Here is a 24,749-nt window from a genome sequence, read left to right as displayed (position 1 = left end):
CTTGTCTTCTTATGAAATGGCTAGTCTTGCTCTGTCATTTGAAATAATTCTTTTTGAATCAATTAATTGCATAACAACATCGAAAGTCTTTTCGAACCTTGCTAACACTTGTTTATGCTAACTCCTTGCATTTGCATTTTGCATTTCTTCAACATCCATACTTTTGTTAAGTTTGGTTTTCTAAAATTTTGGAGCCCTTGAATTCTATGGCTTTAACATGGTGTTTGATCCAAGAATTTTAGCAACCTAATAGTAAACATGGTGTTTGAAACTTTGTGTAATCTCTATCAAGTTTTGTCCCCACCTTTCATGTTACTAACTTCATGCATTCACACTTACACTCACTAGGTCTTTAATTTTATTTTACTAGATTAGCTATGCCACAAGTTAAAGTCTTAGGGATGTTGTTGGTTTGTTGGCAATTGCTTCCACTCCCGACCGTCACCCCAGCGGTAGTATGTGCACTTGAATTGTTTTGCAGGCATGGTGAAGCGGCCTCATCAAAGAAAAAAAGAGAAGAGAATGAAGGACAATAAAGGCGACAAGAGTGAAGAAGCATGAAGACAAGCTCCGAACATGGAGCACAAGAATTTCAATGATCTTAGAATGCTTCATTTTCTTCTTTTATACCTTGCACAATGCTAAGCATGGGGGAGGACTTGTTGGATAAAAAGTAAAAATGCTATATGGAGTACAAGGATCATGGCGCAAAAAGATGCTTAAGCATTGTGCTTAACATGGGGGATGTTGCGCTACACTTCATTACAAAGAACCAAAGCAACTGTAAATTTCTCTTGCACCTTCTCTTTTTCATCTCTTTCTAAATGCCTATATATAAGCCTATAGATGTACATTCAGGCCGCCTGGCCCGGTCCGACCTGGGCCCAACATGGCCCGTTCATTTTTGTGCTGGGCCTAGTCCATCACGACAACCCCATCGTGCCGTGTCGGGCCAGCCCACGAGCCTCACTGGTGGCCCATGCACGGGCCCATGAGGCCTTTTTCGTGCCGGGCCGGCCCGAAGAGCCCGGCCATTTTTACGTGCCGTGCCAGCCCACAGCCCGTCAAGAGGAAAAAGACTTCACCGAATAAGGGTGAAACACTGATTCACAATCTAACATTTTCAAGTTCATCAAACATTCAAAAATAAAAATATAAGGTTAATCAACAATCACACATTCATCACATGCACACAATCACACAGAAATTCATAATAAAGGAATTATTAGAGTTGTTAACACTTGATCTATGTGATCAAGTGTTGGCTTCCTCATTAAAAACCTTCCTAGGTAAAAACTCACCCTTGTGAGAAAACCCTAGGAAGGGAAAAAGAGTACAGCTAGCTCAAGACTCAAGTTCAATTCAACATTACAGTTTACAGCCATTGAGACACTCACACATAGACATAAAAGTATAGAACTACAACACCCAACTGGCCAAGCCAACACCAACAGGCCACAGTCCAAGTCCAATAGGCTTCAGCTTCATCCTCCAGCCCTCCAGTAGTTCAGCTTGCTCCTGGGGTAGGCCTCGAGGTGCACAACGACATAAATGTTAGCAATTGAAAATGTTTAACAATTGAACAAAAGATGAGTTAGTAATGGACTTACTGATTAGCTTGGCCTTCATCTTGGTCTGGGTAGGGACTTTTGTAAGTTTCCTCCAGTTCATTGATCTCCTTCTCAACATCATGTTGTGGGCTTGCATCTCCCAACTCCCAATCCTTGAGGCAGGTTAGCATCTCCACCGTCTTTGACAACAACCGTTGGCACCACTCCTCAATCACCCTGCCAGTTAGACTAAAACAAAATTCCGAAGAAACAGTGAAAACTGGAACAAACATAACATCTTTAGCAAGTATGGACAAGATAGGATAGGATAGCTTATGCTCATGCCACCAACTAAGTATGTTGAAGTCATTGTCATAGCAAGTAATAATATCACTGTCCAAGTAGGATGACAACTTAGAAGTAGGAGATATAGGAGGTGTAGATGAAAGAACAGGAGAACCACATGAACCAGATGGACCAGGACCACCAAAGATCTTACCCCATGCTATTCTTTTCTTACTAGTAGCAGCTGTAGGTTGAGGGGCCTTTGCGTCCTAACTACACCAAACTTTTTTTCATACTTGTTAAACAACTTATGTAATTCAGTTCTTACCTCAGTGAAATAAGAAGAGTAATCAACACCAACTGTCTGAGAAAGAAGTTGGAGAACATTATGAAAACCTCTCACCTTGACTCTAGGATCCAAAATAAATGCAAAGGAATACAGCAGAGGTATGTTCTGCCAATACTTGAGAAACTTAAGCTTCATGGGAACAACAATATTTCTAAGCAATGGATCAGAATCTTGGCCATACAAATGGCTAGCAATCTCAATAATATGATGCAACATAAAGGACTTGTTGGATAGTAAACACCAGATAAAGCAACAGTGGAATCATAAAATATTTCAAGGAACAGCAAAATTTTCTCAGCAATTACCCACTGGCTTTCAGTAAAAAGTGGCTGGCCATTGTGCAAACCATAATGAGCAGAAATAAAGATAGAAAAGACAGTCTTATATGGTAGTAGATGTTTGAGCACGAGATATGTAGAATTCCATCTCACATCCATATCTAAACCAAACTTACGAGGGCGTACCCCCTTGACAATGCAGAAGTTATGGAAAAAGTTGCAATGCGTTGATTAGAAGAGTTCAAAAAAGAGATTGCAGTCCTAAAAGCCTCAAGATAAGACTTGATCCTCTTCAAACCAGGCTTGACTATGAGATTGATAATATGACATGCACAACATTGATGCAAAAGACCAACAAGTGCTTTATCAGAATCAGAATCAAGAGGTTCAGGATCTGGACCTAGATAGCCAACAAATTTGGGAATAAGTGTGGACATGGCAGAAGTATTAGCAGAAGCATTGTCAAGTGTGATAGAGAAAATTTTATCCTATAAACCAAACTCAGAAACTACTTGTTCAGTACGCTCAGCATGTTAACACCAAAATGGGAGCAATCAATCAACCTAAGAGCAATGATTCTCTTCTCTAATTCCCAATCAGTAGAAACAAAATGTGCAACAACATTAAGGTAGTCCTCCTTAGCATTGCATACCAAATATCAGAAGTAAGACACACAGAGGAAACATGAGACTTCAAAGTATCAAGAAGAGAAACACGACACTCGGCAAAGTACTTGGTAAGATCTCTAGAAGTGGTCTGTCTAGAAACTTTAACAAAACGAGGGTTATGAACACGCTGGATGTACTCCACAAATGCCTCTGTCTCACCAAAGCCTAGGGGTAGATCAAGTCTAGCAATCAACCGGCAGAATTCTTTGCGAGCAAGATCAGGCTTGTATTCCCGATTAATATTTGAGCCATTAGAATGGAATTGCAGTTGTGACTGAATAAGAGAAGAATGGTTTTGTTTAGCCAAGCACATCTTCTGGTGTCGGAGCAAATGCCCAGCACCAGCACAAGACCGGCCAGTAAGAATGTGAGAACAATGACGGCACTTGGCAGCGTACCTTACCTTCTTCCTGTTGGCGCCTTCCTGGAACAACTCCTCAAAGTCGTTCTAGTCATTCCAGGCAGTAGATCGCCGCTTCCCCCTGCGGACACTGGTGCCCATTGATGTAGTCGGGGTAGAAGATGGGGCAGTACCTTCGGCATCGGCAGCATCCACATTGATGAGAGTAGTAGAGCTATCGAAGAGTGCCATGGCTCCGGCAGCCATGTCGTCTTCATCGTCACCTGGTAGAACAGAACAAAAAGAGGATCAGGAAGACAGGAATAAGAAGATGAACAAGAAGATGATCAGGAGAATAAGAATAAGAAGAGGATCAGAAAGAAGTTACCTGGCAGGCCACAGGCCCTTAGGTCGTCGTTGATGGTGTAGTTCTCGTCTATCACGACGACCTCCTATGGCAGGCAGCAGCCGAGGTGTCCCTCAGGCCTCAACCACTCCGTCACTCAATGGCACGCGGCACCCGATGGGTGAAAAATACCTGCAAGAAAAATAGGAGAACAATAAGGGGATAAGGAGGACAACAAGGAAGAAGAAGACAGTTACCTGCAACGCCAGAGCCTGAAGTAGGAGAAGAAGACAGTTACCTGCAAGAAGAGGATTGGGAAAACAAGAACACGATTAGGAAGATCTACATCAGGAGAACAAGAAAAGGATCAAGAGGATCTACATACCTGTGACGCCACAGCCTAGAGCCAGAGAGGATGACGGAAACAAGATTAGGAGAACAAGAAGAGGATTAGGAGGATCTAGATCCGGATCCAGGAAGGCGGGACGGGAGGAGTTAAGGAGCGGGGAGCAGAGGAGTCGAGGCGAGGAGGCGGTGCTGGTGGCAAGCCGGCAAGGCACCAGGGAGGCAGGGAGCTAGGGAGGCAGTCAGGCGGATGCGCGGAGGAGGTGAGCCAGGAGTGGAGGAGTCAAGGCAAGGAGGCAGCACGCCGGTTGCCATCAGCCGTCGCCAGGACGTGGGACTACGGGTGCAGGACGGGACGGGAGGAGCCGAGAAAGCGAGTAGCCTGGAGCATAGGAGTCGAAGTCGAGGTGAGGAGGCGGTGGGCGGAGGGAAGAATGGGGTAGGGTTTGCGAAGAGGGGCGTGGCCGGCCACGGGGGGCTTATATATGCCCTCCTCCCAACCGTTGGTGGACTGGTGGGCTGCCTGGGCTGGTCGGCTGTTCGCGTGACGGGCCGGCGGTTCGCTTTCATGTCGGGTCATGCCGCCCGTTGGGCTGAGGCACCAGCCCATGCTCGGAACGAGTATGCGGGCCGGGCTAGCCTGTGTTTGAAGAGTTACGGGCCGGGCTGGGCTAGGTCCGAGCTAAAAATACGGGCTTCGTGCCGGGCTCTCGGGCTGCAGGCTACATGTACATCTATATATAAGCCTTCAACCGTAGGCTCGATGCAATATTTGTATAACTCTACCGCTAATAATATGGCTACTAGGAGGACAACCTAGTTTTATTTTTGTTTTCAATAAATCATAATCACCATTACTTTGTGCTCACCACGATGATATAATTTTTGTACACTCTTGCTTGTAGAAAAATGATTAAAGTTGTCCTTTTGCTTTTACCTATACAATGTTGTATATGGCTTGACTAATTGCTATCTATTTAATGAACTTAAATTGATATAAATATCGGCTCTTTTATTTTTGGATGTTAAATGACTAAATCTAGACCCACATACTTTATAATGCTCTTTGATTTAAGTTTACTGATGACCTGATAACTTGTATTATTTAAAATTTAATTCTTATGTTGTCTACATTTGTGAATCTCTTACAAAGTTCTACCTACCAGAGCCTATATACATGCATATTCTTTCATGATGAAATCTAAATATTCTTTCATGATGAAATCTTTAGATTGCAAACTTATATCTGTATGAGTTGGATTAAGATTGATTTCTGTGGTTTGAGACTTAGAACCTAGCTATCTCCTTTATGTAAACTTTTTTCTTGCCAGCCTTTTTGTTCATGCATTATGAGTTTCTACACTGAAAATTTTACAAACTTCGCTAGGCATCCGCCCTAAACAAAAATCATCTTTTTGTGACACCTCCTTGACCACGACCCATTATATGAGTATGAAATATTTTCAATGAAGATCCAGTGAATTTCTCTATGCCAAACCAATGCAAATCGTCAGAGAAAACAACTATAAGCTCATAGAAAAAAATTAATAAGAAACGAACATCCAAAGGTGGTAGGCCGATCGGCCTAGGGGGTTGCTGCCCCTATTCGCTCTAACTTTTGGCGTGAAGCATCTCTGAGAAGATTCAAGACCTTTCATGAAGATTTCTAAATGATTTCATACTTACTCTAGCGATTATTAGATTTCACTTTTCATGCTCGAGGACAAGTATGTTCAAGCATGGGGGAGTTGGTGCATCAATCATATCTCTAACTACTACTAAAGTAAGTGCAATTTGATTGTGTTGGACGAGGTCCGAGGAGCAAAAGAAAAAAAAGAAGAAAAAGAAAAGGAAAGAAATAAAAAAGTAGAAAAAAGAAAACGAGAGAAAAATAAAATAATCCTCAATCCTTGAAACTTTATGATTACCCGTGCCCATTGATATCATACTCATTGTTCCAACCATGTGCAATCCGATAACGAGAACTTCATCTATATCTTGGGATCATCATTTTGCTACTTGCACATGTCCACTTATCTAAACGTGTATGTCTAATCCCACTCCCTCTCCAACACTTATTTTTTCATAGCCTTTTTTTACAAGTCTCAGTAATTTCAATAGACCTCTCTTGGTTTAACAATATTTCATATATAATATTTTGCTAGGATTTTTTTAACCTACCAAGCTCCACAAAAGCCTTCCATTTTCATATATGAGTAGAGTAGGTCGAAAATAATCTAGTATAAACTTGAATGACTTGATGAGATGAGTGTTTCCGCGAACTGTTGCAAGAGAGTCTCACTTATGTTGGATTTGTATCTTTTTGAAAAACTCTCCGCAATGGAATAAGGTAAAGGTCTGAAGTTCACTTGAGTTCAAGAGCATTGCATTTATTTTACTTGTGGCATATTTTTTATTGCTAGTCTATATTCCATGATGAAAAATGGCGGTCATAACTTGAACTTTAAATGCTAAATACTTAGAAGAGCAATGTGTCTTGTTATGTATAACTGAGTGTAGGAATGACATCGAAGGGCAATGCTGATTTCCTGATTAAGCAAGTATCCAGGATTTGCTCGAGGGCGAGCAAGGTTTAAGCATGGGGGATTGTTGGTGCTCGTTATTGCTACTTTTTTAAATGTTATTTAAGTGGTGTTTTTGGACTAAATCTTATACTAACCTGCTACTTGGCCGTGAAATAACCCTATATTTTCATATGTGTTGTATTTTTGACTATATTGCAAAATGGCAAGAAATACGATATAACATGCGACTTTTGTACGAGCTGGACTTGGACTTGAACTTTGGATAACACAAGGGGCATGTGCGAGAAAGACGAGCACTAGCGAAGCCCAAAAGAGGGATGGCCGATCAGCCCAAGGCCCATAGGTTGATCGGCGTGGCTCATTTCGCCCTCCAAATGCATCCACATTCGATGAACCATCATTCCAGATGACTTAGAGGCGAAGTATGTGGTGATTTGGCAAGCCAATCTTGTGATCAAGCTAAGAAAATCTCAAGATTGATAGGTTCAGAAGGCCCGCAGAAAAGCAGCAAATCTTGCACAAGGAATATCTCCCAAATAACAAATTCATCATGACAAAATCTGAGGTAAGCTTTGTTCTACAAGTATTCAAGAACTTAAGCTCTAGTTTCTAATGTGGTACCTCAAAACTTTTTGTGCTTGGCTGGATATCAGGAGTTAATAGGATATCTCATCCATCCTCTTCCATGTAGATCTGTACAGGTGTTCTGGTTTCCAAGAGCTGACTGGTCCAAACAGTGATGGCAGCTACATGAAGAAACTATAGCGTGCAATATGTTAATCTTAAGCTATGATTGTAATATTTTATTTTTATTGTCGACCTAGCTACTGCAATTCATTTTCTAACATATGAGGCTAGTTACCACCATTCCTCGGTTACCCTTTGGTTATATCCTGAGATGTGAAGATGATTTGTTGGCCATTCAGGGAGAAGAAACCGGTTCAAGTTGCTCGACTCAGCAACTGCCTTGTTTGATAAGTGCACCAATTTTTCTTCCTGTAATATGGACAAGTTAACACTACCGGTTTTACTGACTGATTATTCCGTTATCTAAAACTTTGAAATTAAGAATTGAAGTAGCTTTTTGAGGAGGCGTTGACTGTTAACAATATTCAAGGACTTAAGTACCTTCTGTGCTAGAAGAGTGTAACAGCCTATTTGGTAAGGCTGGCTGCAGCCAGCCACCTGCAGCGAATTTTTTGCGGCCAGCTCGTGCCACACGCTGCCGTAGCTGTTTTTTTCTTTGAGAAAAGGCAGGAAATAATATTCTTTACTCCAAACAGTTAGCTTGTACATCAATAATACATGGAGGCTCAAGCATCCATACATGACGCCCTGGACTCAAAGAACAAGCACAAAGAACTGACTTTCGATGCGCCCCCTTTTATCCCGTTTAAAGTTAGCCCAGGACAAAAGGGGTGCGTCACGGTAGGAGAAAATGGAGGGGAGATTTACTCCCGGTTGGTATTTGCAACCAGGACTAAAGGCCCCCCTTTAGTCCCGGTTGCAACGACTAGTTCCTGGGCGCCGGTGGCGTGACTCTTTTGTCCTGGTTGGAAGCTCCAACCGGGATAAAAGGGTGGACATTTTGTCCTGGTTGAAGCCTCCACCCGGGACAAAAGGTTTAATCCCGGTTGGAGCCTCCAACCGGGACAAAAGGGACAAACTTTCAACCGGGATAAAAAGTGTTCCTTTTTGTCTCAGTTGGAGTTTTTAACCGGGATAAAAACTCATCCCCATTATATACCAAGATAGAGGTCTTTCTTCCTCCTCCAGCCCGAGCCAGTCTACCACATAGACACAGAGCTGAGCTTCACCTACTCTCCGGTGGTGCCGAAGCAAGGGAGGTGCTGCTCGAATTTTTTTTCCCTTATTTTCGTGGAAATTTCACTCAGCCAACACAAGTGTTGTGAAGGTTTGCTACTTCATCCTTGTGTTATGCTTTGATTTATGTTTTGGAGATGGAAAGATTATTTGCTAGAATGTGATGAAGTAGAAAATGGAGAGTTATTTTGAGCTAGAATGTGAGGGAGATTGATGTGTCATATATAGTATGTATTCTTACAGTGGTTTAAGAATGATGCTACCTTGTCTAGACGGTTTATCTTATCAAATTCAATAAGGTTTTTCAAATCCATACTTGTTGAACTTGCATACCGTGTTCATCTCGGAGAGGATGTTCTCCGCCGAGCAGCAACGTATGTCAAGAAGGAGGTTCGATTCTACGAGAAAGAGCGGATACGGACATCGTGACCGTGTCCCCTTTTCCGTAGAATCGAATCTCTTTCATGACGAAGTGCGGTGCCACCCAGTTGAGAACATGCTCGCAAGATGATCACGATCTTCAAGTTCAACAACTTCTACAGTGCTAAGGTAAGAATTTTTGTACATAGATGGCTTCTGCTACTTGTTGAACTTATCAAATTCAATATGATTTTCAAATCCATACTTGTTGAACTTGCATACCGTGTTCATCTCTGTGATGATGTTCTCCGCCGAGCAGCAACGTATGTCAAGAAGGAGGTTCGATTCTACGAGAAAGAGTGGATACGGACATCGTGACCGTGTCCCATTTTCCGTAGCATCGAATCTCTTTCATGACGAAGTGCGGTGCCACCCAGTTGAGGACATGCTCGCGAGATGATCACGGTCTTCAAGTTCAACAACTTCTGCAGTGCTAAGGTAAGAATTTTTGTACATACATAGCTTCTGCTACTGGAGGAAGTGGCGATGGTGGGGGCGATCGTCGTTCCTCTTTCGGCAAGGGGAAAATCATAGTTGGCCCTCAGCATAAGCTGAAGAAAATGAGCGTGTTGGAAAAAGCAATGCTTCGTTATTTGCAGATTTGTCATGAAGAAGTTGTTGCCGCGGGTCAGGAACCTCCTTTTGGTGGTCGTTATGCTCCACCCTCAGTCTCGAGTGTTTCACATCCACTTAGTACTACCGTTTCAGGCGGCACAAATAAACCATAGGATGAGGCTGGGTCAGCGGAACCTTCGTCTTCACCGCTCAAGGATGCTTAAAGTCCTCCTAGATAGTAATCAGTGGATGGCTTGTTGTATTATATCATGTTGTTTGGATCTTTAATTTAAAAATGTGTATTTGTATCTATATCTAAACTTTCAGCATTATTTGCACTACAACGTTTGACATGCTTTCAATCGTGAATCCATTTTCAAGTGTAATCAATTATCAAGCGTAATCCATTTTCAAATGTAATCAATTTTCACGCGTAATCTATTTTCAAGTGTAATCAATTTTCACGCGTAATCCATTGTCAAGTGTAATCCATTTTCATGCGTAATACGATGCAGATGGACCGGCAATAGATGTATAATGCAGACAGGTGGAGCAAGGTGTTTATTGATGGCTTGCATTATTTTCTCGAAGTGGCCAAAGCAAACAAGCTAGAGAATGGGTTCATATGTTGTCCATGCTTCCAATGCAATAACAAGAAGGACTATTCAAAGGATTTCTGGGGGACTATTCACAGCCACTTGTTTAGATACGGTTTCATACATCACTATTTAGTTTGGATTAAGCACGGTGAACGAGGGGTTGTAATGGAAGATGGCGAGGAGGAGGAGGAAGATGATAGCATTCTGGACTGGGTTGCAGGCCAAGCTTTTGCAGATACTACAATGGGCGAGGCTGATGAAGATAAGTTTGTAGAAAATGGCCCTACTGGTGACCTTGGTAAGGTGCTACGAGATGCACATAGGGATTGCGAAACTGAGAAGGAAGCAGCAAAGTTGCAGCGCATGATAGATGATCACCAAAAATTATTGTACCCAGATTGCCAGTAGGGCCATAAAAAACTAGGTACGACACTAGAATTTGTGCAATGGAAGGCAAAAAATGGTGTGTTCGATAAGACATTTCAGGGGATGTTGAACATTGTCAAGAAGATTCTTCCCGAGAATAATGAATTACTGTCCACAACATATGAAGCTAAATAGATATAGAACAGAGGAGGTGATCGAGTTTTGTGTTGATTTTATTGATTCAATTGATTCAATTAGGGTTCCAACTTCACGCCACGAGGGGAGGCTTCGGGGAATGGGCACCCTTGGAAGAAAATCAAGTTTGAGCAATGATACTGATTTGTTCGACAAGGTACACTACACTATTCTACAACAGTCATCCTTTGTGTCTGTGTATATCGAGCAGCATAGGCAGATGGTAGTTTTCAAAAACCCAACCAAATCCGATGCTTGGCTTACACATCATCACATGGAAACTTTTCCCTCCTAGTTGCGCCAACAACTTATGGGTAACTTTGAGATTCCAAGGCTATGAGATAAATGGTTATACATTTTACATGAGAGCCTAGGACTCGAAAAGCACGAACCAGAATAGTGGTATCCGCATAGATGCCATAGATAGAAATAATAGCAAGGAGTCGTATTATGGTTTCATAAGGAGATATGGAAACTCGAATACGGACCGTTGTACGTCCCTCTATTTCTTTGCAATTGGGTGAAGCTAACTGCCGTAACCAAAGATCAGTACGGAATGACAATAGTAGATCTAAGCAAGACTGGATACAGTGATGACCCATTCGTACTTGCCAATGATGTGCATCAGGTGTTCTATGTGAAGGACATGTGTAGCAAACCCAAGAGAAATCCAGAAGAGACATGGGAGCCAAAGTGCCACATAGTTCTTCCAGGTAAAAGAAAAATCGTGGGAGTCGAGGATAAAACAGACCAATCAGATGATTATGATCAGTTTGATGGCATGCCTCCATTCGCAGTTGAAGTTGATCCAAGCATCCTGCTATCCAAAGAAGAGGTTCCGTACTTATGACACGATCATGATCAAGGAACTTTCGTGAAGAACAAATTTTACAACGTTGTATTAACTACTAGGGAAGTGGTCATCAATGACGCTCCCCTTTCGTCACCGAAGACTACACAATCGTCACCGACTACTTTCTGTGATGAAGTGGTGACGAAAACAGTTTCGTCATGGAATGAGCGTCATTGATTACGTATGGTGACGAAACGTCCATTTTTCGTCACAGATGTGTTTTCAATCAATGACGAAACGTGCATCATCACAGAAAGGATTTCATTCTATGACGAAAGGTTTTCGTCGCCGATGTTCCCTGTTTTCGTCATAACATACCGCTCTGTTAGGCTGCCAAACGGCGTTTGCTACGCTGGCAGCTGACGTGTCCCACCACGTGGCAGTGACGTGGCTGATGACTGGACTGACACGTGTCGCTGAGTCTACTGGCACGTGTCGCTTGCCGTGGCAGCTGACGCGGTTGTCACTTGGTGGATGACGTGGCCAGTGGATAGAATGTCCACGTGTCACTTGTTGTGGGGGCCACGTGGCATCCTGTGATTATTCAACGTGTCGCGCTGTTGTAGCTTCTCATTTTCGTCACAGAACAGCATATGAAGTCATCACAGAACAAAATATACAATCGTCACAAAGACAACATTTCTGCTCAGATGGTCAGTCTGATTTCATTAGAAAATACAAATAATATAGACATCACCAGCAGCTAACAGATCCAGTATTCCAATTACCATACAACTTAATCAAGACTACTAAACTCAGTTCATCAGCAACTAAACTCAATTCAACAAACTCAGTTCACCAAACTTAGTTCACCAACAGTACAAACATATCACATACCATGGATTTCATCACTACCAACTTAAGTGCTAAACAAAATGACCAACCACCAGCAGGAAACTAGAAGCATCAGCTTGCCAACAACTCAGTTCACCAAACTTATTTCACCACCAGCACATAAGGATTGCATATCCATCAGGAGCACCAGCTTGCCAACAACTAGAAGCTACAGTTTGTGGTCTTGGCAACCACCAGCAGCGCTCATGTCGAAGAAGCATTGTTGAGGGACAAGATACGCTTGAGCAGCGCATTGTTCTCCTCCATTGCCTTGGTGTTAATCTCAGTCAGCTTCTTCATCTCCTCCAGCTCTCTTTCTGTCCTCGCCAGCTTCTCCTCAGCTTCTTCACTTCTCTTCTTGAGATCCTCGAGTTCATCTTGTACAGCAGCCTTAGCTTCAGCTGCTAGTTGTTCCCGTAGCTCGATTTCATTTGATGATGATGATGCTTGGGAGGTTCCCACTGGTTTGATGCCAACACTCTTCAGGAAACTGTTTGAGCTGTTCTTGGGGAGCACCTGGGACACAACCTGCACACTTGATACTCTTGTCTCACCTTCAGCCACAGGTTGTGCCCTCAAAGCTTCCATATTAGTCTAAAACAACAATGATCCATCATTAGTTGATAATTATTGCATTAATCTGAGGAGGAAATATAAGTCAAGATGTATTTTATAAAATAAAAACAGCAAGATGTGTACTAGAGGTAGAATAAAATATAGCATAAAGGACAAAAATATGTCCCTATTTCAGTAGCAGATCAGCACCACAAGCCAATCCAATGAAATGCAATGATTCTATTGTACTGTTACCAGAACATGATCAGCCTGATCAGCATGCTTGTTTCCAATTGCTAAGGCTGCAGCATCACTAAGCTTAAATATTTTAGTGTAAAATTCAAAGTGATGATGTAGACTAGACATCCTTAAGATTTAGATAGCAGTGCTAATTTTATTTGGAAATTCAGATAGCAATGTAGCATGTAGTATTAAAGTCAGAACCCTTGCAGTAAAAATCTAAAAATTGTAACCTGGTATATGCATATGCTTGTACTTGCAGTGTAAATCTGAAGATTGTGGCATCTATGAATAATACAAGCCAAATTGATTGTGACATCAGAGAAGTATCAATGTGGATTACTCTAGTGTTGTCAAACTTTTGAACAATTCATTCTCTAATCAATCTAGATACAGTTTCAAACTACATATAATCAATCTGGATAACCAATTGCAGCCATTCTCTCTTATTATCATCAACTAACATGCATGGATACTTGTTTTTACTTGTACATGACCATCTCAACTATATTTTTGTAATCAATAATCCTAGCAGGGTGGGTCTAGTGATGGAGCTAAAGGTGATTTTACAACTTTATTTTTGTAATCATCAACTAACATGCATGGATACAGATGCAGAGACTTACAACTACTTCTCTTGCTGGTTCACTAAGACCATGTTTGGAGCTGGTATGGCAGGAAGTGAAGGCCTCCACCACATCAAGTTCTTCATGGGTATCTGTGCTAGGTTCTGCATTGTTCCTCTGATGCTTCTGTTTCACAGAGAATCAATTGCAACAAAGTGTCATCAGTCTTATGATACAAAGTCAGTCTTATGTAGATAATCAAATACTTACATATGCATGTAAGTGTGCCACATAGCTGCGAGAACCCGTAGTCTGATGATACTTGACTTTACCACGATTCAGCTTGTTCTTTTCACTTGTTTCCTATAAGAGAATTAAATGTCAGATGAGATCATTGGTTAACATTGAGAAGATAATTTGGAAACTGACTGAGAAATGATAATTGACAAGAATAAAATATACCATGCTCCTCCACCCAACCAACGATCGCCGGCGTCGCCGCTGCTCTATCCCACGGCCGTCGCCGCTGCTCTATCCCACGGGCGCCGCCGCTGCTGCGCCCTACGGACGTCGTCGCGATCAGACATCACGGACGTATGATCGCCCAGTAGCCACGGACGTATACACGATCGTGTACAGGGCCCATCAGGCCCATCGATAAAAAATATTCCAAAATAACTTTTTATACCTACAAAAGGAAAAACGTGTACATCATGGACACAAAGTGTCGAGAGCTCCAGCGGTAAGGCTCCTCCCTTTCTAGCATCAGGTCTCGGGTTCGATCCCCCTTGGCCCCTTGAGTCATTTTTTTGCAAGGGAGGGGGCAGACTGCTAGTGGACCAAGGGCGTGGGCCTACGGCGCCACGTGTACACCGCCACGGCCCGCTGGTGGGACCACATGGCCACTCCTCCATGTGGGACCCGCTGGTGGGACCACAATGCCACATCCTCAAAGTTGGGACCAAGGGCGTGGGCCTACGGCGCCACGTGTACACCGCCACGGCCCGCTGGTGGGACCACATGGCCACTCCTCCATGTGGGACCCGCTGGTGGGTCCACAATGCCACATCCTCAAAGTTGGGACCCACTAGTGGGTCTGCTTCGCCACGTCCTCCAGGTGGGACTCGCTGCTGGCTCCATTGAGCCATGTCCTTCGGGTGGTACACGACCCAACAAATCAATGACGATTTACTTTTGTTATTATATGACGATTATTCCAGTTTCGTCATTATTCTTCGCGGCAAAGCTCCGTCACCACTGACTAGTGACGATCCTACAACTTTCGTCATAGAATGCTACCATTCTGTGACGAAATTTGCAACCGTCACTACCTAATCGTCATTGATGAAAATATTTCTACTAGTGATTGTAATGCGCTAAATTTACATGACCTTTGTGTAGTACTTGATACAATTTTTAATTTACCCTATGTATGATTTCATGTGTTCTTAAATTTGTTAGGTGAAGATTTATTAGATAAACATGAACAATGTTAACCACATACATACATGGATTTTTTTGCGCGTTGAAATTTTTTAATTGAATAATTTCTTGATCACAGCGATGCAGTAAAATAATTATTTTAGAGGCTAAACAAACTAGTATAGAATTAATGACTAAATCACACTTATTGTCAATATACTCGCTAATTAAATATATTTTTGCATGTACAAAATATGTGAAGTTTTTTATATTTGCATCCTGAAATGCAGTGAAAACATAAATAAAATCCAGACGGGAGATGAAAGCGTGGGAAAAGGCCCTTTTATCCCAGGTGCCAATTGAAACCGGGAGAAAAGGCCCCCCTTTTATCCCGGTTGACAACTGCAACCGGGATAAAAGGGTAGTTTTCGATTCCCGCTTGGGACGTACTCTTTTATCCCCGTTACAGTTAGCAACCGGGATAAAAGGGGGGGAGCCTTTGTCCCGGTTGGTGTTGGCACCCAGGAGAAAAGGGTAGGTTTCCATTCCCGCCGGGGGGACGTACCCTTTTATCCTGGTTACAGTTACCAACCGGGATAAAAGGAGGGGGCTTTTATCCCGGTTGGTGATGGGACCCAGGACAAAAGGGCCTTTAGTCCCGGGTGCCATTACGAATCGGGATAAAAAGGGGGGATAAAAGGCACTGTAGCCTCTTCTACCCCCCATGCCAGTTACACTTAGCCAAATTTTCGCCAAGATCCTGCGCCCTCTCGCCTGCTCCATCGTCGCCCGTCCGCCTCCCTCGTCGGCCGCCACCGTCGTCGTCCCCCATTGCCCCAGCCATCGTCGTCCTGCCGCCCAACCGCCTCGCCCGCGCCCGGACCGCCTCCTCCTCCATCGCCCGGCCCGCCTCGATCCTCCTCCGTCGTGCCCCCGGCCTCGACCTCGTCGCCGCCGGCCGCCTCCATCGTGGGGCCTCGTCGCCGCCTCCGTCAACACCACCTCCTCTGTCGCCGATGCGCCCTCGTCCATCGTGGGGCCTCCTCGTCGCCACCTCTGTCACGCGCGCCGCCTCCGTCGTCCCTCGTCGCCGACCGCCTCCGCCCGGCGTTGCTTCGCTCCGTCCTAGCCGTCGCCGTCCCGCCGCCCTGGCCACCTCGTCGCCCAGGCCACCATCGACCACGCGAGGTCCGCCGGCACTGGAGCTAGGAACAAAGGGCTCTTGCTGACGCAAGCCCACTAGCTTCCGTCAACAAGGGCCTTTTTTATTTTTTAGTTAGAAAATGAATAGAAATTAGTAGATTAGTTAGAAAATCAATAGATATTTGTATATTAGTTAAAAAATCAAATTAGTAGAAATTAGTAGTAATTAGTAGTACTTAGTTAGTCCCGGGTGCCATTACGAAGGGCTCCGCCTAGGTTAGAAATTAGTCGTTGCCGCAGCCACCTCGCTCCGTCCTCGCCTCCGCCATCCTGCCGCCCCGGCCGTCGCCGTCCCACCGACCCGGCCACCTCGTCGCCCAACCTAGGCACCGTCGACCGCGCGAGGTCCGCGGCACTAGCGCCGGGAACGAAGTGCTCTTGCTGACGCAAGGGCCTTTTTGTTTTTTAGTTAGAAAAATAAATAGAAATTAGAAAATTAGTTAGAAAATCAATAGATATTTGTATATTAGTTAGAAAATCAAATTAGTAGGAATTAGTAGGAATTAGTTAGAAATTTTGTAGAAATTCATTCAAATTAGTAGGAATTAGTAGTAATTTACTAGAAATTCCAATAAACATGTATAAATTAGTAGAAATTTGGTAGAAATTCTTACAAAGTACTACTAATTTGTTGAAATTTGTATAAACATTCCAGACTTTGTGGGATTCATGTTATTGTAAAATTAGAAGAAATTAGTAGTAATTTGCTAGAAATTCCAATAAATATGTATAAATTAGTAGAAATTTGGTAGAAATTCGTACAAAGTACTACTAATTTGTTGAAATTTGTATAAACATTTCGGACTCCGTGGGATTCATGTTATTTTATGATTTCATGTATATACCCTTACGTACACATAACTAAGGCGATTTCTACGACTGTCATGTATGATTCCATGTATGTTTCTATCTGTAGTTGAAATGGCAGACAACGAGACCGCAAGGTATCTCATGGAGCAGATAATCGCTGGTGATGGTAGTGGCGACAACCTTCCAATATCGTACACCGATGAAGAGGGCACCCATGTGGACATGTTCCTCAACATGTCCGCCGATGGGAATGAAGTGCATGAGCCCAGCAACACCTTGCCGTGGCGGAAGGTTCCGGCGAGGTATATATAAATTGTATTGTTTCACGCTACCATTACTACTACGTACTAATTAACGAATCTTGAACTGTTAACCCTCTGGATCGACGCAAGGGCAGAAGACCCGAGGTCGTACAAAGGTGATGGAAGGGAGACTTGTCATCATGGAAGTAATAGAAGAGGGCAGGCCAATTGCTCCCGAGAAAGTAGCAAAGAAGTACGTGAGTCAGATCAGGGCAATCGTAAGGGACAACGTGCCTATCAGCATCAGAGAATGGAAGGGCAGAAGCACTAATCCGTACGCGCTCCCGGAGACAAAAGAATATGCTGTCGGAAGATGTCAAGAGACATTTCACATTCCCCGAAGGATATATTGAAAAGGATGCACTGAAGAAGATGGCTACATAATTCCAGAAATTCAAGAAGATGATGGATGCCAACTACATTAAGAAGGGCCGAACTCCATACTTCAATGTGTGGCCAAAGTTCAGGGACCACTGGGAGGCATTTGTTGAATATAAGAGGAGTGAAGACGGTGTGAAAAAGATCCTGACCAACACTACAAATGCTAGTTAGAAGGGGTACCATCATCATCTAGGGCGAGGTGGTTATGGCACAGTAATTCCCAAATGGAGGAAGATGGAACAAGATCTGATCGAATGGGGAATCGTACCTGCAACTATTGAATGGCCTGAATGATCAAAAAATGGGTATTACGCTCATGGAGGCTCCCTAAGCCAAGAGGATGGGACGTTGATATTCAATGACACAATACGTGAGAAGGCCGAACGTCTTATGAAGAACATTGAAGATTCTAAGGCTGGGAGGTTGAAGGTGGACCGAGAGAATGATGAGCTCACATTGGCCCTCGGTAATCCCGAGCACCCAGGACGTTGCCGAGGGTTCGGGGTCATTCCGTGGAAGTTTGCTTTCCGAGGCGACAACGCATCTTACAGAAGCCGCAAGCGAAGAAAGGAATAGATCGAGGAGAGCTGGCGGCAGATGCTAGAATCCAAAGTGCAGGCACAAGAAGAAAGAATGTTGGAGGAAATCAATCGTCGAGTGGCCCACGCAGTTGCGAAGTTGGCTCAATCTGGAGCATTGCCGAATCCAAACTACGCCAGCCCTTCTCAACGCCTCTTGAGTAGTTGTGCTTCTACAGGGTCCCCGATGCGCAAACGCCCAGGTTACCCATGGAGGAGCAACGGATCCCCGTGGATGCCATCACGCAACGCACCACATGTGAGTTGCATGCACCGGTCGGCAACCTCACTGTTAAGGTATACTTATACATAATATTTATGCAATCTTGTCAATTGATCCACGCCTCGTGATCGGAGTTTAATAACTTGTTTACTTCTGCTATATGTACAGGTAGCATACGGGAGTGCGTTACCAACCCTGGCAGGGCAGAGCAGTCATGGCATGGAGATTCCACCTGGCTACGCTAGCGTCCGCATAGAGCAAATTGTTGATAGCCAATATGAAGGTCTAGAGATCGACCTCCCGGGAGGCGACGGGGAAAGGACACTGGCAGAATGGCTTCATGGGATCATTCTATGGCGAAAATGCTACATAATCATTCCTAGCACGGAGCCATCTCCTCAGAGCTCAAGACCGCTCCTCGTAGATCCTAGCAGCGACCTTCTCCTCATAGCTCGAGACTGTCATCTCCTGCACAACCTGCTATATCAAGGTCTCCATCTCCACCACATCCTGGTGGTGGGAGCGACGACGATAATAACAACACCCCTCCCCGATCACCGTCGCCGGGACCAAGAGCAGCCCCGATGAAGGAACCTGCAGCACCACTAAAGAAGTCACGAGCACCGCCTCCCAAGCAAAGGCAGAGAAAGAAGAAAACAAAGGATCCTGAAGTGACTCGTAAGGAACGCTGGGAGGCAATGACTCATGCGGAACAGTGGGTAGAAATCCAACGAGAGGCCAGTGAGTGGTTCAAGAAACAAGCCGAAGAAAAAAAAGCAAGGGAGATGGAGCCACCGCCAGTAAATCGAAGAGATTTAAACTTTTTTATCAAGATGGAAGAAGGAGCCAAGAAAAGGATACCACTCTTATCAAACTATGAACGGGCTTTAGTAAAGGCTGATGAAAGGGACAAAAGGAAAGGGAAGTCATCTTCCAGTGGTGCTGTCCCCGACCTCGAGCATTTATCAAAAAAAGACGCTTAAAGGGTAGAAGCAATGCCCTTGGATCAACAAGGAGAAGTATTGAAATTCATGCAAGAAACAGGTCTGGGACTTGATGAATGTTTAGGGCAAGTTGAGACGCTAATTGCACCGCTCCCTGAGCCGAGATGGACTTATGAGCTAGGCAAACCTCTGGTAAGGCCTTCGTTGGTACGGAAGCTATCAACAAAGATGTACGAATTCCATCAATGGTACATGATGGTGTCCACCGACTCGAGGGAGATATTCGGCCTTAAGGTAAAATCGATAGATTTTTACGGCGAAGGTGAGAAAGTTCTATGGCTAGACTTCAAGGATATATACGAAGTGTACCATCATGATGCCCTGGACGTCTCTCTGATCAACGCTTGGGTTCTGTAAGTGTCTGTTTATCTCTACATGTAAATTTTTGCTCATATCAGTATTTTTTTGCGTGCGTCACCGTACTAACTTCGTCTTTCATTTTATGTAGGATGCTAATTCAGACGTGCCGACGAGAGGCGTACCTACATATTGGCTTCATGGATCCATCCTTAGTTAACCAAAAACATATACAATTATCGTCAGAAAAAACCTTGGTGGAAGTATACAATTTCCTAGACAAACAAACATTCAAGGAGGATTTCATACTACTTCCATACAACTTCAAGTAAGTGTGTGTATACCGTCTACTTTCATTGTCTTTTTCCTTACCTGATTAATGTTAGTTAGCTCTAATATGCATGAACATTTTACATACGCAGCTTCCACTGGATCCTTATTATAATTGAGCCTGAAAGAAGCCACGTCATTGTCTTCGATTCGTTGAGGAAAGATCCGGTGGAGTACCAAGACATGCAAGACATGCTAGGCTTGTAATAATTCTGGACCTTTATCTCTATGCAAAAGTTTGTTTCCTAAATTTTATCCATGTTACACTATATCATTCATTATTCTAATCCGAAGCGCATGGAAACAATTCATAAGGACACACAAAGGTTGTTGGGACTCGACCAAACAACAGTTGGGGTGTTTTAATACACGAAGGCAATTGCTGCTCAAGCAAGTGTTTCAGTAGCTATCCTATCAATGAATAATGACTGTTTCAGGGGGGACGGTTCACCTCCCTTTATAGGGCCATAAAGTTCCATTTCCGCATTCCCGTTATACCCACACTCAACAACTACATCCTAAGTATATTCCGTACTGGATAGTAACTTGACCCCTACTCAAAATGTCGCTTTCACAGTGAGATTACATTTCTAACCCTCTCCAAGATTCTTATTACAGATCTGCCCCATAGTAATGTGGTCCCAGGGCTGTCTTGATTACTTCCTTCCCCATTCCTAAGCTTCGTTGGGGTTGAGCAAGCTTCCGTATGCTTTCCACCTTCTTCGGTCGAAGTCAGCTAACCTCGGGCTTTGGTCACAGAACCTTCCCGAAGTCAAGTTGCCAGGAGTTCCGTGAGGGCTTCAACTTCGGGAATCTTCGCTTGCAAAATCACAGAATGGGCATCTTCGCACTAGTTAACTTCGGTTAATCATTAGCTTCGTAAAAAAGGAAAGTGACAAGGTTAGAGCCGATTTAGAGAAAAGGTTTCCGCCAGCCTCGTTCAGGGTGCGTTGTGGGGCGGTCCCGAATAAAGGTCCATTCAAAGAAAAACTTACATGGAACACAGACTTCCTGGTACGTATGAAGCCTGCACATTTATTACATTGTATAACACGAATATTTCATAACTTATTTTTTTCCGCACTGAAGTGCTTAAGACAGGAACCCGGGAATAATCTACGTGGCTACTACATCTGTGAGCACATGCACAGTTTTATGGGATCCAAGGGACTAAAGATGACGCCGCACAACTTTAAAGTACGTAAAATAAAACTATTACTAATTAATTATTTTCTAGCTCCTTATATTTAATTGTTCGTGTAACATTCACAAATTTCCAAATTATAGATGTTAAATATTCAACAAGGACTCTTGAAGGAAGAAAGAGTAGCGGCAATATGTGAAGGTCTCATTGGATTCCTAATGGACGAGGTGGTAAATCTAAAAGGAGAATTTTATTACGATGGACGACAATTAGATGCTCAGAGCAACACCTCGATGGAAAGATTGTAGATATATAGTTTGATTTATTTGTATGTATAATACGCGCTAATTAAGATCGATTTGTACTAGTTGAATTGTGTATATATATAGTAATTGTATAATTACAAATTTCATTCATTTAAATACTAGTTGATTTCATTATAAAAAAAAGTCTCAACTAAAGGTTAACAAAAGGGCCGCGGTACTACGTACGTGATGCATGGAAATTTCAGGCGCCATGCAGGGGGCCATTTAGTTACGGTTGCTTTTACCAACCAGGAGTAAAGGGCCTGTCCCGCGCCTAGCGTGGCAGGCCCTTTAGTCCCGGTTAGGAACTAAAGGGTGACCTTTACTCCCGGTTGAAAGACCCAGGACTAAAGACCCCCCTTTTGTCCCGGTTGGTTTATTCCGGATGGATTTTCGGGAGATATGCACCCTACCAACCAGAACTAAAGGCCAGTTCTCTACTTGTGAAGCTAGCTTAGCTAAGTTATGAGCATCAGTATTACACTTCCTGCCTTCGTGACAAAACTCCACATGGTTGAAGTTGCTTCGTCTGGATAAAATCTCCTCAACGATTACCACATACTTGCACTTTGATTTCCCTCTTATATTATTGATTACCTCCAAGCAATCTGAGGCCACACTGAACTTTTTCAAGCTGCAGTCTTCTACTAAGCACATAGCTTCATTACAGGCCAGAGCTTCGAGAGTAGTAGGATCAGTAAGGTCATCCCACACTACAGCACTGGCAGCGACAAAATTTCTTTGTTGATCCCTGCAAATCGCCCCAACTGCTCCCTTGCTTGCCAACCGAGAGACCGCCCCATGCATCAACATTAATCTGCATCATGTCCTCCGAGGAAGGGATCCATTTGGGAGTGTTCTGTTAGTTGCCATGCACGTGAGCGACTCGTGCTATCGTCGCACGAGACCCCCCCGGACGCAGCACAAGCAGATGGGCCTAGCTACGGGCCTATCATTTTCATCTACCCCTTGATTTTTTTTTAAGGGCAAGAAATAACCTTCATGTAACCATCTCCTTTCTTTCAGTTCGGGCTGATGGCTGATCATGAACCGACTCCCATAATCTTCATTCATCTCCTCCTGGATCTCGCTAACTAATGTCCCTCTCCTAAATCATGTGCCATGATAGGGATTATATTGTTCATTCTCAGTAATTCAGTCCTAAAATTAGCTAGTAATGGACTGCTGGTATGGCCAGAATCTTCATGCCATCAGAAACAAGGTAGCTCAAGGTCATGATATGCCTAGCAGCACAGCAGCGAGCTCAGCTCAGCCAAATCTAACCATGCATGAGCAGCAAAGCAGGTGGACATGCACTTGTACAGTGACACTTGCAGGCCGTCTTTTGAGTCAAAAGGATATCAAACAGTGCAACTACCCCGCAGAATCAGAAGAAGAGGGCTCAACAGGAGAAGACGGCTCAGCAGGAAAAGGTGATGCAGCAAGAGAATATGGCTCATCATGAAAAGATGGCACATCTGGAGAAGACGGACCATCAGAAGCACGATCAAGAAGGTTCTGAATGTACTTTCTTGTGACAGTTAGAGGCCGTAAGGTGTGGAAGAAACATCAATCCCAAGAAAATAACGAAGTGGACCTAGATCGGACATAAGAAACTACTCATTGAGACGTGCCTTCCCAAAGGCAATATACTCAGAATCAACTCCAGTGATGATCATATCATCAACATAAAGAAGGAGAAGAGTCCGACCACGAGACGAAATATGCAGAAAAAGAGCAGGATCATGAGCACTAGCAGTAGCGACCACATAAGCAAAACGCTGAAACCAAGCATGAGGAGCCCCAAGCATGAGGAGCCTATTTGAGGCCTTAGAGAGAGCTACGAAGACAACAAACCATACCCTCGGGAATAGAATATCTAAGTGGTGGCTGCATATACACCACCTCAGCTCACCATTAACAAAAGGTGTTCTTCACATTAAGCTGAGAGATAGACCACTCACGAATAGAAGCCACAGCAAGAAAAGTGCGAACAGTGGTCATGTGAGCAACAGGAGCAAAGGTCTCATCATAGTCGCGTCCATGCTCCTACTAAAAGCCGCGAGCAACGAGACAAGCCTTATAGTGCTTAAGAGAACCATCAGAGTGGGTCTTAACATTATAAACCCACTTACAGGTAATAGGGCAAACATGTGGAGGACGCGGTACAAGATCCCACATGCCAGTGCATTCAAGAGCAGTAGTCTCCTCAACCATCGTGTGCTGCCATTCCTTATGAAGATCACGATAAGATTTCAGCTCGGAAAGGATGGCAAAAGCAGCAAGAGAGTACCAATCAGGAGGCCAACAGTGACGATGACCACGTCCAAGAAGCTGCTCAGGTGAAGGGCTCAACAAGAGAAGATGGCTTAGCAGGAAAAGGTGATGCAGCAGGAGAAGATGGCTCATCAAGAAAAGATGGCACATCTGGATAAGATGGCTCATTAAGAGAAGGCCCATCAAAATAAGATGGCTCAATAACCCACCGAGCACATATGTAGACACGTGTGATAGGCGGTTTATCATCATAAATAGTATCCATAGGAATATGTCAAGTAAAGAAGAAGGCACCACAGGTGAAAGGGGCCACAGAAGAAGGCACCATATGTCGGACTAACATCCATGGGCCTACTGACGACACATGGACTACACCAAGTTAGGGGTAGGACATTCCTTAGAGACTATGGTGCAAGACGGCATAGGACTCTATACTTGATATAGAACTAGTCGGTTTAGATGGAAAGTACTCGATATAACCCAAGTATGACTCCTTTTGTTGTAATCGACTAGGATTTCTTATAATTCCGACCTGTAATCCTGTCCCCGTGTATATAAGGCCCATCCTCCAGTTGCTTGCATGCCTTGTCGTGGGTGCTCTGCAATTCTTCATATGCTTCCTTCATTTGCTGGAGTTCCTCAGTGAGCCGGTATACTCCATTTGTCCAATCCACGAGGGAACTTTGCTCCTGCATAAGATGGACTTCCAGCTCTGCAAAGTTCACAAAGCATAATAAGCATCAAGGGAGTTCAAGTACA

General features: G+C 43.8%; 1 protein-coding gene across 1 annotated transcript in view; it reads right to left on the bottom strand.

The window, feature by feature from the left end:
* Positions 1 to 1,606: 1,606 nt before the first annotated feature.
* LOC101768278 overlaps positions 1,607 to 24,749 on the bottom strand; it is a 31,062-nt gene continuing 7,919 nt past the window's right edge. The window contains exons 3-13 of the mRNA XM_012849087.1: positions 24,575 to 24,702; positions 13,985 to 14,077; positions 13,775 to 13,900; positions 13,164 to 13,226; positions 12,593 to 12,947; positions 4,202 to 4,216; positions 4,074 to 4,114; positions 3,859 to 3,922; positions 3,665 to 3,754; positions 3,196 to 3,295; positions 1,607 to 1,799 (exon numbers count right to left, since the gene is read on the bottom strand). Coding sequence (XP_012704541.1) covers positions 1,607 to 1,799; positions 3,196 to 3,295; positions 3,665 to 3,754; positions 3,859 to 3,922; positions 4,074 to 4,114; positions 4,202 to 4,216; positions 12,593 to 12,947; positions 13,164 to 13,226; positions 13,775 to 13,900; positions 13,985 to 14,077; positions 24,575 to 24,702 — 1,268 coding nt within the window. The remainder of the gene's footprint in view (positions 1,800 to 3,195; positions 3,296 to 3,664; positions 3,755 to 3,858; positions 3,923 to 4,073; positions 4,115 to 4,201; positions 4,217 to 12,592; positions 12,948 to 13,163; positions 13,227 to 13,774; positions 13,901 to 13,984; positions 14,078 to 24,574; positions 24,703 to 24,749) is intronic.

This window comes from Setaria italica, chromosome IX, assembly GCF_000263155.2.
Source record: "Setaria italica strain Yugu1 chromosome IX, Setaria_italica_v2.0, whole genome shotgun sequence".
Classification (NCBI taxonomy): domain Eukaryota; kingdom Viridiplantae; phylum Streptophyta; class Magnoliopsida; order Poales; family Poaceae; genus Setaria; species Setaria italica.
The sequence above is the reverse complement of the archived record's forward strand: the minus strand, read 5'-3'. Positions and strand labels throughout refer to the sequence as shown.